At 44.6% G+C, this 17,419-nt stretch overlaps 1 protein-coding gene across 3 annotated transcripts in view; it reads right to left on the reverse strand.

Moving 5' to 3' along the window:
* ST3GAL2 (ST3 beta-galactoside alpha-2,3-sialyltransferase 2) overlaps positions 1-17,419 on the reverse strand; it is a 72,278-nt gene that overhangs the window by 12,773 nt on the left and 42,086 nt on the right. The window contains exons 4-7 of one of the 3 annotated variants that reach the window (XR_007147470.1): positions 16,937-17,116; positions 14,660-14,705; positions 14,248-14,367; positions 285-491 (exon numbers count right to left, since the gene is read on the reverse strand). Coding sequence is in view for 2 of the 3 variants with exons in the window: in XM_047836461.1 (XP_047692417.1) it covers positions 13,202-13,375; positions 14,248-14,367; positions 14,660-14,705; positions 16,937-17,116 (520 nt within the window). In the remaining variant the exon portion in view is untranslated. Of the gene's footprint in view, positions 1-173; positions 492-10,819; positions 13,376-14,247; positions 14,368-14,659; positions 14,706-16,936; positions 17,117-17,419 lie in introns of those variants that run through there. The other 2 variants (XM_047836462.1, XM_047836461.1) reach the window with 2 other exon arrangements.

The following is a 17,419-nucleotide window of genomic DNA, read 5'->3' on the forward strand; positions in this document are numbered from 1 at the left end:
ACCACTCAGGCGCCCCATCTTTTTTTTTTTTTTTTTTTTTTAATGTTTATTTAAAAGAGAGTCTGAGTGCAAGTGAGGGGGGGGTGGGTGCAGAGAGAAAGAATCCCAAGCAGGCTCTGTGCTATGCGGGCTCAGTCCCACGAGCCATAAGATCATGACCTTAGCCAAAATCAAGAGTTGGACGCTTAACCAACTGAGCCACCCAGGCGCCACATAGTCACTTCTCTTGTACAAAAATGTGAACATTCTATTCAGGCTCTTGTGCAACCTACCACTTCACTTACCGGTATGTTGGACATGTGACACGTGCAGCACGCAGATCTATGTCTCTTTGGATGATGGCGTCATTGAGCATTAGCCGCCCCAGCATTTATTTCATGGCTTCTCTAGTGACAGGCATGGCAAGGTTCCACTGTACTGTGCTGCCCACGGTGCCACAGTGCCCAGCCTCGCTCACCTCTGCCCTGTGAAAGTCGCTGGAGGATCTATTCCTGGAAGTACAGTTGCTGGGTCAGAGAGTGGGGACATTTAAAATTTTAATACCTTCCCGATGTCCCCTGCCGAAAAGTTTTTACCAACTTACATTGTTGCAGTGATCTAAAAACACCTCTATGTTCTTAGCTGCTTGCCAATCCTCTATATTCTCAATTTTTACAAATTTGCCAGTCCGAATAGCAAAAAGAAATTACATCATTGCTTTTTGTTGTTTTGTATTTAGTGAGGATTGGCAAGTGTACAGTTTCCTGGGTATTTTGTCTTTTGGGGTTGCCCGCTCTTGCCTCATCGTTTTACCATCGGATTGTCAAATCCTTAATGATTTTAAGCCACCGCTATTTTAAGGAAATTAGACTTCGATGAATGTTTTCCTAGTTTGTCTTTACAAATTCGGGTTTTTTTCTAATATTGCATGAAAGTTTAATGTTCCTCAGATTTCATTTTTAAGAAACCTGGATTTCTTGTCATGGCTAGGAGAGCTTTCCTCATCCCAGGAACATAAATCCCAATTTATCCTGTACTCCTCCCTGTATTATTATTTACTCATGTTTCCTGTAGTGGCAGTAAATTTTCTAAGTTCTTGTAGGTCTTTAAATGTTTTCCCCTGCTTGCTGCCAAGTGATTATGGTTGCCTTAAGAGCAGTTGGGTGGCACAGCTATGGATATGGGCTGTGGGTATGGGTGTCCTCGCCACTGAGGGGTTCAGAATACAAAGGGTCCATTAGGAGTGGATGTAAGTGAATGAAAGGCTCGATGTCCGTGCAGGTGTCGCCAGGCGCAGGCACAGAGTGCCTGCAAGTGTGTGAGGGGCGGATGCAAGCTGGGGTTCAGAAGAGAAAGGTGGGTGAGAAGGGGAGCAAGATTCCAGAGAGGTAAGGGACAAGAGGGCAGAAGAGGTACTCAAGGGAGATAGGGCAAGGGAAGGAGGGAAGGGTGAGGAGGTGGAGTCCAGGTGGAGCACCAGTGTTCCAGTTAAGTGATGCCCACTTTGGCCCCCAAACAACAGTGATCTAGAAAAGGTAAAAGCCAGAAAACAGAAAACACACTGACCCCAAAACAAGATGAATATTTCTGTGGACCAGCAATGGAGTAAAAATGCAAAGTAGTGAGGCAGGGCTGAAGCCAAAAGCTTGCTGGGCTCCACTGCAGAAACAAGCTACTGGCTGTTAGGGCTTATGGAGTAGAGAGTACTGGAAGCACCGCATGCAAAGTCAGGCTCACTGCTGGGAGGGAGCCGGACCAGAACCCAGCCTGCACACCCGCTGGATGGCAGACTTTTATTAGGACCCAGACCCAGGCAGACGGTGGGAGGACTTGGACTACCCACCCACCCCCAATTTAGAACAGGTAATTGACACAATCCTGTTGACTGCCTGCTCTGTGATATTCCCAGATTACGGAATGTCAGCAGACCTGATTCTAGAATAAAGACCAAAGCGGCAGGAGCTGCATGGAGCCAACTTTTAAACTCACCTGTGGATTGTCAGGGGAAGAAATCTATGCTAAGAAAGAGTGCAAATAATGTCAAAACAGATTCACCCCGGGGTGAAACTACTTTTTTGGAATACCCTGATAAAAGACTTCAAGTATGTTCGAAGGCTCAAAGAGAAAGAATACATTACACTAAAAAAGACCATAAGATTAAGAAGTAAATTTGGGGGTGCGTGGGTGGCTCTGTTGGTTAAGTGCCCGACTTCGGCTCAGGTCCACCATTTCACAGCTTGTGGGTTTGATCCCCATGTCGGGCTCTGTGCTGACAGCTCGGAGCCTGGAGCCTGCTTTGGATTCTCTGTCTGCCTCTCTGCCCCTCCCCTGCCCCCTCTCTCAAAAATAAATAAGCATTAAAAAAAAAAAAGTGGGGCGCCTGGGTGGCTCAGTCGGTTAAGCGGCCGACTTCGGCTCAGGTCATGATCTCGCGGTTCATGAGTTCGAGCCCCACGTCGGGCTCTGTGCTGACAGCTCAGAGCCTGGAGCCTGTTTCAGATTCTGTGTCTCCCTCTCTCTGACCCTCCCCTGTTCATGCTCTGTCTCTCCCTCTCTCTCAAAAATAAATAAAACGTTAAAAAAAATTTTTTTCTTTTTAAAAGTAAATTTAGACAAAAACAGTGGCATGCTGAAACTCACACAAGCAGTAAGTCACTGTTAATTTGAAACTGGCCATTTTGGGTGTGTTTACCACAGAAATGAGCAAAAACTACAAATTGCTTGGGTTGACTGGTTGGCTCAGTCAGTAGAGCCTGTGATTCTTGATCTCAGAGTCCTGAGTTCAAGCCCCACGTTGGGCATGGAGCCTACTTAAACAAATCAGGGTTTTGTTTTTAGAGAGACAATTCACCAGCATACCACTGGACAGCAATAAAAAAATATTAGAAATTTGGGAAAAGAGGAAGATAGTTATTGAGATAAATTCAATAAATGGGAATCCTATATTTAAAATCCTAATTATATTGGGGCATCTGGGTGGCTCAGTCGGTTGGGAGTCTGACTCTTGATTTTAGCTCATGACATGATCCCAGGGTTGAGGTATCGAGCCCTGTGTCAGGCTCCACACTGAGCCTGGAGACTACTTAAGATTCTCTCTCTCTCTCTGTCTCTCTCTCTCCCTCTCTCTCTCTCTCTCTCCCCTTCTCTCCTACCCTCTCTCTCCCCGCCCACCCATCTCCCTGCTTGTGTTCTCACTCTCTAAAAAAGAGAAAAAATATATATATTTATCTTAAAAAAAAATACACACACACACACACACACACACACACACACACTCTTGAGGACACCTGGCTGGCTCAGCTGGTGAAGCATTCAACCCTTGGTCTCAGGGTCATGAGTTCAAGCCCCACATTGAGTGTAGAGATTACTTAAGAATAAAATCTTAAAAAAGTAAAAAAACAAAATCTTAGTTATACTCTCATTTTAAAGCAAGAATAAAAACACAAACCAAATTTCATTAGAGTCACATAATAAAATGATTTCTCTTTAAAGTCTAACATGGGGGCGCCTGGGTGGTGCAGTCGGTTAAGCGTCCGACTTCAGCCAGGTCACAATCTCGCGGTCCGGGAGTTCGAGCCCCGCATCAGGCTCTGGGCTGATGGCTCAGAGCCTGGAGACTGTTTCCGATTCTGTGTCTCCCTCTCTCTGCCCCTCCCCCGTTCATGCTCTGTTTCTCTCTGTCTCCAAAAAAATAAATAAATGTTGAAAAAAAAAATTAAAAAAAAATAAAGTCTAACATGGAAGCCTGAAGGAAGACCACAGAGGTAAATTTTCATTTTCATCACATAACAAAGGCACAATCAACACGACATCAGTGTCAGCAAGGTCGCTAATGTTGACCTTGATGACCTGGCTGAGGTAGTGTTTGTCAGGTTTTTCCACTGTAAAATTACTCTTTCTCCCCTCCTTTCCATACCTTAGTCTTTGAAAGGAAGTCACTATGCACATCTAAGGAGTGGGGAGCATGCTCCCCCTCCATGAGGGCACAGTAGCTACATAAATTAGTTGGAATTCTACATGGGAGATTTGTCTCTTCCCCATTTATTAATATATTGAATCATGTATTTATATAAGTATAGACTGGTGATGTTAATCTTGATCACATGGTTAAGGTGACTTTGATACTTAAAAAAATTTTTTTGATGTATGCTCAAGTCTTAAAACTTAGTTATTCTTCATAGCAAAGAAAGCTGAGATTCCAGACCCTTCCCTTGAAGGGAAGGGCGTATGGAAATGGGTTGCACAGGAAGAGCTCTGGAGACAAAGCCTGGGAGACTAGAACAGTGGTCCAAAGTGGGCAGGGTTCCCTTTCCTTCTATGGTTCCCTTTACCCATTTTATGACAAGTTATAAATACAAATGAAATACTGCAGCAAGTCTTCCATGTTTTACTTTATATATTTATGAAATGTTTGAATTATTTTTGTAATGAATATATTATTTTTTTATGTAAAAAAAAAAAAGGGACAAAGAGTATATAGCAAAGGGAGGATTAAACTCTGATCCCTCTGAATGCAGACACCAAATGTTCTCTCTACCTTCTCCCTGGAGGGAAACCATGCTGCCATAAAGAGCCTGTATTATGCTCAAGAACAGAATCCGTTGTTAGATGAAAGGTGTTAATTCTGTATTCTCAGGAACAGGCTGGCCCTGATAGCCATGGTTCAGCAAGAGTGGGAAGAGGGGGCATCTTCTTGCAGTTTTGTGGGTTGGTTGTCACCCAGGCATAGACTTGCTGGAGAAGCTGTGATTTTTCTGGAAGGGTGGTGAGAAGGAGCACTGATTCCTAAATCACACTCAGAAAAGAATGTTTTGATTTTCATTTTCCTTGCAATATTTTGATTTTTCAATACAGTTTTAGGATCCGATCTTTTCTCTCACCTAGCAAAGAAGGATGGTTCCTAACCTTGCCAAACATGTTACAGGAAGGAGCTCCTAGCCGGCTGAATGGCAGCCTGCAGCTGTTCCCTGGTGGGTAAAATACTTAACCTCTTCCTTCCCTTCCCAGGCATCCATCCGCCCCTGTCCAAACCATACATCCAAGCACTTCTCTCTGAAGAGCCCTCTGTGTTATAGACTGTATTATTGCTCATCCACACACGGTACTTCACCTAGAGAAGAGTTTCACATCTCAGCTAAACTCAGGCATGGCCATGGGACTCCTTTGGCATCAAGGAATTGTGAATAGACATTAAGAGACAGTTTGTGGTTCGCCAGATTCTCTTTTCCCTGCCCCTGAGACCACAAATCCACCACAGATGGTATCACTACCCATCTGGGTCCTTGAGTAACCATGATGAGTGAAGATCCCTGGGATGGAAATGTGGCTTGAGTGAAAAATAAACATTTCTGTTTTGAGCCAGTAGGAGTTTCAGGGGTATTTGTTACCATAACATAACCCAGCTCATCCTTACCCCTTCACCCCCATGGAATGTCTGGTTCCCTGGCCAGCCACCCAGATAGCAGGTAAGCCCCATCCATGTACAAAGTTCCCAAGCAGTTTCTTGATCTACTATTTCTGAAAACAATCTTCAATTCCGAATTATTTCAAAAGCCTCCATCATGACAGAGAGGAGTTAAATAAGCAGTCACGAAGAGCCTACTCTGTGGAGACAGAGGGAAACCAAGGAAGGAAAAGGTGTCTACTAAGTATATGATTAAACATTGCACGTAACCTAGCTTTCCCACAACCCCTATAACCTATAAGGAAAAAATGAATAAGGGATAAACTCCTACGGACAAATGAAATGGGGGCAATTACGTCAGTAGAAAAGGAATTTAACAAAATGTTTGGAACACACAAACAGCATGAAAAAGTTCCCATTTTTAGCAATACAGGGAACTATATAGAGCATGAAAAAAAATCCCAATCCAAAACCAACTACAAAGCTGAAATTTATCTGTTTTAGTAAATCAAAGAGCTACCATATTTAGGGTTTTATTTTTTTACATTTAGTTCTGATTCACTTGGCATTTTGGTGAATGGTTTAAGGTACAGGCTGTAATCGTATCTTTTTCCAAATAGTTATCTAGTTATCCTGATAAAATTTATGTAAGCATCCCTCTTTTCCTAAATGATTTGAGAGGCCATATTTATTATTAACCACGTTTCCATATGGGCTTAGGTCTAGGCAATCAGGCTAATGAAACAGAGTATCCAGAAATAGACTCAAGTGAACATGAATGTCAGGGCAGTGATCACCTTCAGAGACAGGAAGGGGGTTGTGCTTGGCAAGGAAGATGGAGGGGGGAGGCCTCTGGACTACTCCCACAGCCTGGGTGGTGGCTACGGGTGTTCATCTGAAAATGGCTTGTTAAGGAGCCTCCATACTGTTTTGCATAGTGGCTGCACCAATTTGCATTCTCACCACAAGGGCTCCCTTCCTCTTCACCCTCACCAGCAATTATCTCTCATCTTTTTGATAATAACCACCCTAACAGGTGTGAGGGAATAACTCATTGTGGTTTTCATTTGTATTCCCCTGAGGATTAGTGTGTTGTGCACCTTTTTATGTGTCTCTTAGCCATCTGAATATTTTCTTTGGAAAAATGTCTATTCAGATCCTCTGCCCACTTTTTAAATGGTCTATGTATCTATCTAATTAATTATTTGCTATTGAGTTGTAGGAGTTCCTTATATATTTTGGGTATTAGACCCTTATCAGATATGTTTGGCAAATATCTTCTCCCATTCCAGAGGTTGTCATTCATCTTGTTGATTGTTTCATTAGCTGTGCAGCAGTTTTATAGTTTGATGTGGTCCCACTTGTTTATTTTGCTTGTGCTTTCAGTATCATATCCATAAAACCATTGCCAAGATAAATGTCAAGGGGCTTTCACCCACATTTTCTTTTAGGGGTTTTATGGTTTCAGGTCTTACATTTAAGTCCTTACTCTATTTGGAATCATTTTTGTGACTGATTTAAGACAGAGATCCAGTTTCATTCTTTTGCATGTGAATAGAGAACTATTATACAACCTAACAATTCCACTTCTGGGTATTTATCTGAAGGAAATGAAATCAAAGAGATATCTCCACCTCCATGTTCAATTCAGTATTTTTTACAATATACAAGACATAGAAAAACCGAAGTGCCCATCAACGGAAAAATGGGAAAAGAAAATGTGGTGGTGTGTGAGGGTGGGGGTGGGGCATATAAAATAGAGTATTACTTAGTTATAAAAAAGGAAATCCTGCCATTTGTAACAACAAAGTCCATGGATGGACTGAGGGCATTTTGCTAAGTGAAATAAGACAGAGAAATACTATATGATCTCACTTTGGGTGGAATCTTTTTTTTTTTTTTTTAATAGGTGGAATCTTAAAAAAAACAAACTCATAGAAACAGATTGGTGGTTCCCAGGGGGAGGAGGTGGTGGATGAAGGTGGTCAAAGCTACAAACTTCTAGTTATAAGATAAATAAGTTGTGGGGATGTAACGTACAGCATGGTGACTATAGTTAACAATATTGTATTGTATATTTGAAAGTTGTTAAGAGAGATTTTAAAAGTTCTCACCACACACACACAAAATGTTAATTATATGAGATGACTGATGTGTTAACCTTATTGTGGTAATCATTTTGGAATATATACACATATAAAAGCACGATGTTGTATACCTTATACACTTACACAATGTTATATGTCAGTTATATCTCATTGAAGCTGGAAAAATATACAACATTCTAGTTTTTCTAATTCTTCCAAATAACATGTTCAACCACCTCTCTTCTCCTTTTTCTCAGTCCATTTTGATAATGAAATGTCAGTGGAAGTTGCTTTTCTTTACCATAGAAATGTTATCTATTTATCTATAAATTTTGCCAAATAAATTCCCATTATGGAGCTTTAAAAAAAATAATTCATGAAATTATCTATTTTAGTACGCTGATCTTTATGCTCTTTTCTGCATATTGATTATATCCCACATCAAAAATGGTTTAAAAAATTAAAAAATGCATTAGTGATTGGTGTGCCATCTTTGATGAACTCTGTTGGCTGTCATGTGTAAGTCAGAATGATGTGATCCCAACATGATAAAGTCCAAAAAGACATGCCTACTACTTGTGGTGGTGGGCACATTACCACAACAGACCACAGGATGATAATTAGAGTTCTGACCTACAAGGATTTGGGACAATAGTTAATGGACCATTAGGATCTCTAGGAATTAGACGCCAAGCAGGCTACTAAGGTTCTGCTTAACATGCATGGGAGCAGAAATTCAAAGATTGCTGAGGAGCCTGGGTCACAGTCTTGGGGATTCACAGCTTCTCACCCAGTTCCCAGACCTAATTCAGGTCACACATGGAGCCTCTTTTTCAAGAGGATTCCAGGGTCCTTTGAGGAGTGACTCTCTGACATAGCTCAGGTGCGGAACCTGAATCTTCCCCCATGTCTTTCCTGAGGGACCTACTTCCCAAAGTGACAGTGCACTAGGGAAAGGGAAATACCCAGAGCTTCAGGAGTTATCAGATACAAGCTCTCACATCCAACCAAAGTGGTCCACCAGTTAGAGTCAGGCTTATTATGGCAAATGATAGATGGAGCTCTGACCCAAGTTCATTTAATGGTGGGTCCAATAAGGCCACAGACCCATTTTAAGGTACAGGCATACCTCTGAGAGATTGCAGGTTGGGTCACAGACTGCAGCAATAAAGTAAGTATCACAATGAAGCGAGTGTAATGAATTTTTTGGTTTCCTGGTATATATAAAAGTTATGTTTACACTATAATGTAGCCTATTAAGTGTGCAACAGCATTATGTATAAAAATGTTTATGCCCTGGGGCGCCTGGGTGGCTCAGATGGTTAAGCCAACTGCCTCCGACTTCGGCTTAGGTCATGATCTCACAGTTTGTGGGTTCAAGCCCCGTGTTGGGCTCTGTGCTGACAGCTCAGAGTCTGGAGCCTGCTTTGGATTGTCTTCCTCTTTCTCTGTCCCTCCCCCACTCACACTCAGTCTCTTTCTTTTTTTTTTTTTTTTTTAATTTTTTTTAATGTTTTAGTTTTGAGAGACAGAGAAACAGAACCTGAGTGGGGGAGGAGCAGAGAGAGAGGGAGACACAGAATCTGAAGTAGGCTCCAGGCTCTGAGCTGTCAGCACAGAGCCCGACGTGGGGCTCAAACCCACGAACCGTGAGATCATGACCTGAGCTGAAGTCGGATGCTTAACCAACTGAGCCACCCAGGCGCCCCATACTCAGTCTCTTTCAAAAATAAATAAAAAAAAAATTAAAAACAAACAACTTTATTGCTAAAAAATGCTAACCATCTTCCGAGTTTTTAGCAAGTTGTAACCACTGATCACAGATCACTATACCAAATATAGTAATGAAAAAGTTTGAAATACTGTGAGAATTACTAAAATGTGACACAGACACAAGGTGAGCAAATGCTGTTGGAAAAATGGTGCTGATAGACCGGCTCATTGCACGGTTGCCACAAACCTTCAACTTGTAAAAAAAACTCAGTATCTGCAAAGGGCAATAAAGCAAACTGCAAAAATATTAGTCATGCCTGGAATTTCCTGTCCCAAAAGGGAAGAGACATTCACTACCTGGCGAAATCCCCAGATTGACAATCTTACCCATGGAATGGGGGTGACTACGATAGATGGACCAAACAGAAGTCCCTGGGACCATGTCCAAAGTAGTAAGTGGAAAAAAAAAAAAAAAATCAACACCACACTCTAACAGCATCTACAGAAATTGGTGCTGCCATCAAACTTGAGTTATACAGGGATGGGTGATTTTTTTCCTCATCCCATTTACTCACCATTTGACTCTTAAAAACTGACAGTTTATTGCAAATGCAATCGAATGGTAATGCTGACCTGTTGTTCTAGATATGATATCTTTGTGGGATCAAAGCAACACAGCCCTCGGCCAACATTAAAAAAAAAAAAAAAAGATACACAATTTGGTGGAACTCTTGATTGTGGAGGCAACAGGTACAACATTGGGGGGTGCTGCTCCAACCAATTAGTGACCTGGAAGGCAGCTGGCTTTGAGTTGAGTGGGACCCAAACAAGAAATGGTTCTCGAAGTCTAGCCTATGCGTACACTGTCCTGCCACCAGGCTTTAGGACCCAGGCAACCAAATGCTAACAGTGTCTGTGGTAGAGAGAGAAAGATGGAAGGAGTCTCTGACAACTCCAAGTAAGAGAACTATAGCCCCTGTTCTAGGATTTTAGAAAAATACCAATACGCTCCTCTACCAAAAGTTATTCTCCAAGTGAAAAGCAACTCCTGGATTGCTCTTGGGCACAGGCAGAAAGTGAATTGCAGGACACCAAATGACTTTAGACTCAAAGCTGTCTGTTGTGAGATCCATAGTAGTTGGTCCATTGAACTATAAAATTGGATGTTTGGTGGCATTCCATTGCACAAAGTAGACTCTAGGGGTCCAGATGGTCCAAGGAAGTGCCTCGGATGCCTGTGCAACCTGCTCCTCCCATTCTGTCAATTTCCTGCCAACCCACACCTACAGCATCACAGGGAGTTCTGCAGAACCTGGAAATGTTGTGGGAAACCCCATCCTGGTGCCTGCTGGATCTGCATGCTGTGGGGCCCCTGGCAGGGGACAGTCTCTGCCCTGCTGATCCACTCACGTGTCCCAAAGGACAGTGGTGAAGAACCACTATTTCAGAGGGCACTGCTGGTGGACTGGGTTGGGAGGCCTCGTGTATACGGGGGCAGGTGTTTGGAGTCATGCTCTTTTCTCCTTCGAACCTTCCACCCAATGTTCTTAGTCATTACTTGGTCATAGCTCCCGGCTGACAGAGATTTCTTCTTTCCACAACCATACCCATTTCAAATAGACAAATGACTATATAGTTCTTTTGTTCATTTTAATTCAGAAAGAGAGAGAAAGGGAAGAAAATAAAAAACATTTGTTTAAATAACTATTGCAGAAAAGGAGATCTGGGCTGGATGCTGGGACCTACCTCTTCCAGAAAGGGGATTTATTAACGTTTTAAACAAAACAAAACAAAAAGAAAAAGGAACAGAAAAGAAATAAATTATTCTGCTCAATACTGTTTGGCATAATCGCATTTTTTCATCTTCTAAACACTCCAAACTGCCTCTTCAGGAAGCACTGAGCTGAGACTGGCAAGAATGGCTGGTGCCTTGACTCTCTAAAATGATGGGGTAGGCCCTGAGAGAGGCATTCCACTAAAGGCCCCCCAAATCCACCCTCATGCTCTACTCCTCTTACTTTTGGAATTGGAAAGGAACAGACTCTAGCTACGTTCTCAATATATTAACTTTTAGGGGTGCCCACTGCCCTGCCCCAATCCTCTTCTAAAATACTCCCTGCTGGTCCCTGTTCCCCCAGCCAGCTGCAGGAACTACACCAATGGCCAGGAGGCTGCTTGGTGGTATCAACTCACTAAGATAAAGGGTGGTACTTGTGTTCCTCACTGTTGGGAAGGGGGATCCTATTAGTAGTTTGGAAACTTCACAGAAGCCCTTTCCCCCCTCCGAAATTTCCCCAACCTTGTAAGGTGAGAATACCATCAACAGCTTCCTGTCAGAGCTTTAGCTGGGTTCAGTCATGCAGGTAAATTCCAGTTGTAACCCGTTTGCTGGTTTCCCTGCCCTTCTAGATTTGGAAATGGAAAGTGGGTTAGAGCAAGGAGGCAGGAAGTGAGCATGGGGGAGAAGGGACACAAGGGCAGGAGAGGAGGCATGCAAGCGGGCAAGTCTACTCCTCCCCAGCTAGAGTCCCAGCTATTTGCATGGCCAACGTAGAGTTTTAAAAAAATCTGTGTTGGTCAGCCACCCCTGGTAACCTCAAGTTAATTAAATTACGAGACCAAAGCAAATTCCACCCCCAAGCAAAGGTTTCCTACTCCTCTTTGGGGTGATGGATGAAGGAAGAAGGTGCATGCACCAGGCAAGCTGAGTTCCCCATCTCCAGCCTTCTTTCCCACGTGTTGCTCCCTCTCCCTAGAGCAGGCCAAACGCGCGCGAGTGTGTGCGCGCGCTCGATTATTCGCGCGAGCGGGCGGGGGGGGGGGGGGGGGTAGGGGGGGTGGGTAGGGAGTGAAGATGCAACAGTGCCCCCCAACCCCCAGGGCAAGTTTTGATTATTTTTCAGGACAGGTAGGCTGGTGAGGAGGCCCAGGGCCTAAGAAGAGCCACTGAAAAGGTTTTGGGTGAACAGTAGGGGCCGAGAGTACACGAGAGTGAGAAGCACCTTACATCTGAAGTGACTGGGCTTCCTTGTCCCCTGCCGTGTTCCTTACACCCGTGTTCCAGAGTTAGGCCCTAGGCGAATTCCGCCCGTTAGCAACGGGTGAATACAGTTCTAGTTTTCTGGTGAGATGCTAAATGCCCTGGTCAGAAAGGCCATTCCATAGGGTGGCCAAAGGTGGGGATGGGGAGAAAGAGGAGGGGACCCACAAGCCACTGCATTTCTTTGGTGGGTTTACACTCACCCATCTGGGCCTGACAGAAAAAGGAAACGTGGGGTCCAAAATTCTCTTGAGTCTGAAGAGGTTTGAGAGGGCTCCAGCTTTTACCCTGGGATGAAGGCGCGCTCCCCGGAAACCATCTGATCTCCCCTAGACCACCATATAGGAACGGCTAACGCCCCACCGCCCACCCGGGGATCAAGAGGGACACCCCCGCCCCCCACCAGCCCCGGCAAGGGAAGCCGAGCCGCCGCTGCCCCGCACCTTCCCCACCATCTCCTTCTCGGCGCCCCTGACCGAGTGAGGTCGACGAGCGGCGGGCAATGCTCCTACAGACACTGAGGAAAGTACCTCACTGAGGCCGGAACCAACCTCTGTTCCTTAAAAAGCGTGAAATAAAATTCTACCCAAAGCATAGGGGAGAGGGGATTCGGCGGCCGCCGGCCCGCCTCCGAAGGCCATTGATTGGAAGAGACGGGCCCAGTGCCGGCAGTTCTCCTTGAGTCGCATGATTGGCTGGGAGAAAAAAAAAAAAAAAAAAAAAATCCTCCGCTTCGACTGCAGCGCTGATTGGTGCCTGGCCGGCTAGTCCCCAGTCTCATGATTGGCGAGGGACAGCCAGCGATCGCTGGACTTGCAGCATGATTAGTCCAGACCGCGCCCTGACGTCGCTCCTAGGGCCTGGAAACGCCCAATGGGGCGCCGTGCCCACGCCGAGGCCACCGCCCTCCGGCTGGCCTGGAGTCCCGGCTAGGAGCCAGCGCCCGAGGTTCGCGCCTGGCCCGGAAGGGTCGCGGGTTCAATTTCCTCGGTAGACCTCGATCTTGCTGGCCTTGGCCAGCATGTCGATGATATGGGCCTCGAAGTCGGCGTCGTGCACCCCCGTCTTCCGGAACTCGCCCGCATACCGGTTATTCTCCCAGTAGTGGTGCCAGTTGCCCCGGCTGTCGGCCCCGAACCCGTACACGTTCACCTGCAGGGGAGGGCGGCGCAGGTCACCCCGCGTCGGAGAGCGGGAGGACAGGGCACGGGAGAGCCTCGGGTCGCGGTGGGCTAGGAGAAAGGGGCTGCAGCGACCCGACTACAGCTAAGAGACGCGCAGTTCGTCAATTCGCTGAGCGCGGGAGGCAACGGGAATACGCGACACCCAGGCCTGGAGCTAAGGATACCGACTGGCAAGACTGCTGCTCCCTTTTGGTTCTTCCTCCCGTCTGATTGCAGCGATACGCCTCGGTCTGGGGCTATGGGACCTCTCCCACCGTTGCTAACGTTCCTTTTTTTTTGTTTTGTTTTGTTGTTGTTTTTGTTTTTTAATGTAATACTTTTATATGAAAGCTAGTCAAGCACCCAATACCACACACTGAATTTACTGGCAAAAGTGGGTGTGCTGGGCGTGAGCGAGTATGGCACAGCAGCCCTGCTTGCTAGTGAGATGCGCTCCTGGAACGAATGACCTGCAGTGTTAACACACAGAGGGTAGGCCTAGGGCCCACAGCGGTGGGAGAAGACCATCCCGCTGGAACTTAACTTCATTATTTCCGTTCTATTTATATTTTTGATGATTTTTTCTTTATGACAAGTAATACCAATTATGGTAGTAATGTTCTGTTTCCTTTTTAAATAAATTTAACTTTTCACTGAAGTGATTTCAGGTTTGGTAAAATCATGAGTAGTAAGTTTGGGAAATGAAGACGTATACTTTACAGCCTAGAAATGCAGGAAATCAAAGCCACTTGGTTTCTGCCTACAAAAACACGTTCCTCTTGCTCTGCTAAGCCCTAAGAAGGGCTAATCCCCTCTGTTCCATGGGTATCCCTATTTTACCCATAACACCGGGTTACCCACCTCATCACACACATGCAGGGCAAAGAAGAGCACCAGCATCCCTGTAGAAGGGTACCGCCCGTGATGCTCTGTCCACCGGTCGTGGATATACTTGAAGAAGGCTGGGTTGTAGATCTGAACCTGGGACGAGAAAAGGCAACAGACACATGAGGGGTGTTGGGGGCCTGGAGACTCAGGCCAGGCTCTAAGTAGCTTCTGCCAGTTCCTCCATGCTTGCCAGCAGACCTGTTCTTCCAAGTTCCCTAGTTTCTGTGGCCTCTGAGGGGGTCAGGCATACCAGCAGATGGGTGGACTCTGAAGGTTCTGGAAGGGCACTGGGGGACACCTGAGCCACAGGACTGGGCACACCAGTAGTCAAATCTGCACCGTTTCTAATGAGATGGGGATGAACAAGGGAGAGGTGGGAGCTTACCTTTTCTTTGTCCACTCGAAGGAAAGACTTCACTGGTGCATAGGTGCTGCAAGCAGAAAGAAGAAGATTTAGATGGCCCTTGGGATCTAGAAAGGTCCACAGATGCCTTTCCTCCTTGTCAGGCCTGAGTGATGACAGCCTTACAACAGATCCCCTGCTTCCAGACTGCTTTCCCAGAGCACATCACTGCAGTACCTTGCTCAGAAAACTTCAGCAGCTACCTATGTTCTTTAGGATAAAATAAGGATGTTTTAGACAAACATTGGTGCCTTCTATTATCTAGCCCAAATGTTTCTTTCCACAACACTCAGCTGTGAACTCCCCACTTAATTTAGCCAATCATCTCACACCCACTATATTTGTCTTAGTTCTGCCTACAATGACCCTCTTGCTACTATCCTCATATTTGGTACAAATCCCTCCTTCCCTATTAGCCAGCCATGGCACCCGTAGTCTATACTCCTTTTCTAAGCAAGGGACTTAAACTCAAACTTAAACTTTATCATAAGATAAAGTCAGGAAACTGTAATTTATATTTCTGTGTTTAAAAAATACATAGTGACAAAATGCAGGCAAATAGCAGGCAATATGTGGAAACAGCTTAACTGTCCACTGATGGATGAATTGATAAAGCAAATATGGTATATCCATAGAGTGGAATACTATTCAGCCTTTAAAAGGAATGAAATCCTGTACATGCTACAACACAGATAAACCCTGAAAACACTACACTAAGTGAAATAAGCCAGGACAAACACTATGACTCCACTTACATGAAGTACCTATAATAGTCAAATTATACAGACAAAAAGACTAGTGGTTATCAGAGGCTAAGGGTCGGGGAAAAGGGGAGTTATTAGTGAATGCAATTTCCACTTGAAATTATGAAAAAGTTCTGGAGATGGATAGGGTGGCGTTTTGCACAACAAAGCGAATGTACTTATTTAAAAATTTTTTTACATTTATTTATTTTTGAGAGACAGAGAGAGACAGCACAAGCAGGGGAGGGGCAGAAAGAATGAGATACAGATTCCAAAGGAGGCTCCAGGTTCTGAGCTGTCAGCACAAAGCCCGACGCAGGGCTCAAATCCATGAACTGTGAGATTATGACCTGAGCCGAAGTTGGATGCTTAACTGACTGAGTCACACAGGTGCCCTGAGTGTACTTATAATTTTGGTGGAGAATGTGGGCAGTGATCTGAGAAAATGAGTTTGTATTTATTTATTTGTTTTTAAGTAATCTCTACACCCCATGTGGGGCTTGAACTCACAACACTGAGATCAAGAATCACATGCTCTAGCAACTGAGCCAGCCAGGCACCCCATATGTTGTATACATTTTAACACACACACATACACACACACACACACACACAGTGAGACAGTAGATTAGTGGTTGTTGCCTAGGGCTGGGGTGTGGGAGTAGAGGGAGTGAGGGTGATGGCTAAGGGGTACAGAGGTATCTTTAGATCTTTAAAGATCTTCATCTTTAAGAAGATGAAAGGAGTTCTAAAATTAATTGTGGTGATAGTTACACAACACCATATTTAATAAAAGCCACTGACTTATATACTTTAAATGTGTAAACTGTATGGCATGTGACTTGTACCTCAATAGAGATGCTAAAAAATACTTAGTGATGGGGTGCCTGAGTGGCTCAGTCAGTTAAGCATCCAACTTCAGCTCGGGTCATGATCTCACGGTTCATGAGTTCAAGCCCCATGTTGGGCTCTGTGCTGACAGCCTGGAGCCTGGAGCCTGCTTCAGATTCTGTGTCTCCCTCTCTTTCTGCCCTTCTCCCACTTCCCACTGTGTCTCTCAAAAATAAATAAACGTTAAAAATAAAAAAAAAATACTTGGTGATGAAACTAATGTAATGTTGTATGTCAACCACACTTCAATAAAATAAAATAAAATAAAAAATGACATATTAAATTTCCTCAGTTTCCCAGCTGTGATTGAGCAACTGTCTCTAAAGAAAATTCTCAGAATGCAGAACTCCCACAGTCAGGAGCTACCTCCTGGAAAGGAGACCAAAACCTTGCTACCCTTTCTACCTACAGGAAGCTGGCTGTCACTATGTAGGAGTGACACTGAACAACCTGTGGCCCCAGCTAATGCACCACTTTGGGCTCTCCCTACTATTGCTTCCCTCTTCACCAGCCCCTCTCGGTCAAAATACTCAGTTAAAAGAATTCTAAGAGCCAATCCTTGGGAAGACTCCTCTCAAAATGCTCTGTCACCCACATTCCACTCCCAGTCAACAGAGCGACTTACAATCGGATCTGCCCCGTGGACAAAGCGCTGGCAATCCAGAGGAGGTCCAGGGCTTTGAAGGGCACCAACACAAAGCTGACATTGGCGGGCAGGTTCTTGGCACTCTCGGGGTACATGAAATGATGAGTGGTTCGGCTGCCAACATCCTGTTCAAAGCCCACGGTTGGCGCCTGATTCATCCTGTAAGGACAAGAGGGTGACATGAGAATAAACCGCCATAGAAAGTGGCACAAGATTTTTATCTTTTTTTAAAGTTTCTTTCTTTCTTTCTTTATTTTTATTTTATTTATTTATTTATTTATTTATTTACTTATTTATTTATTATATGAAATTTATTGTCAAATCAGTTTCCATACATCTTTCTTTATTTTTAAATGTTTTTATTTTCTTTTTTAGAGAGAGAGAGAGAGAGACAGAGCGTGAGCAGGGGAGGGGCAGAGAGAGATAGAAACAGACTCTGAAGCAGGCCAGGCTCTGAGCTGT

This window comes from Prionailurus viverrinus, chromosome E2 (assembly GCF_022837055.1).
Source record: "Prionailurus viverrinus isolate Anna chromosome E2, UM_Priviv_1.0, whole genome shotgun sequence".
Classification (NCBI taxonomy): domain Eukaryota; kingdom Metazoa; phylum Chordata; class Mammalia; order Carnivora; family Felidae; genus Prionailurus; species Prionailurus viverrinus.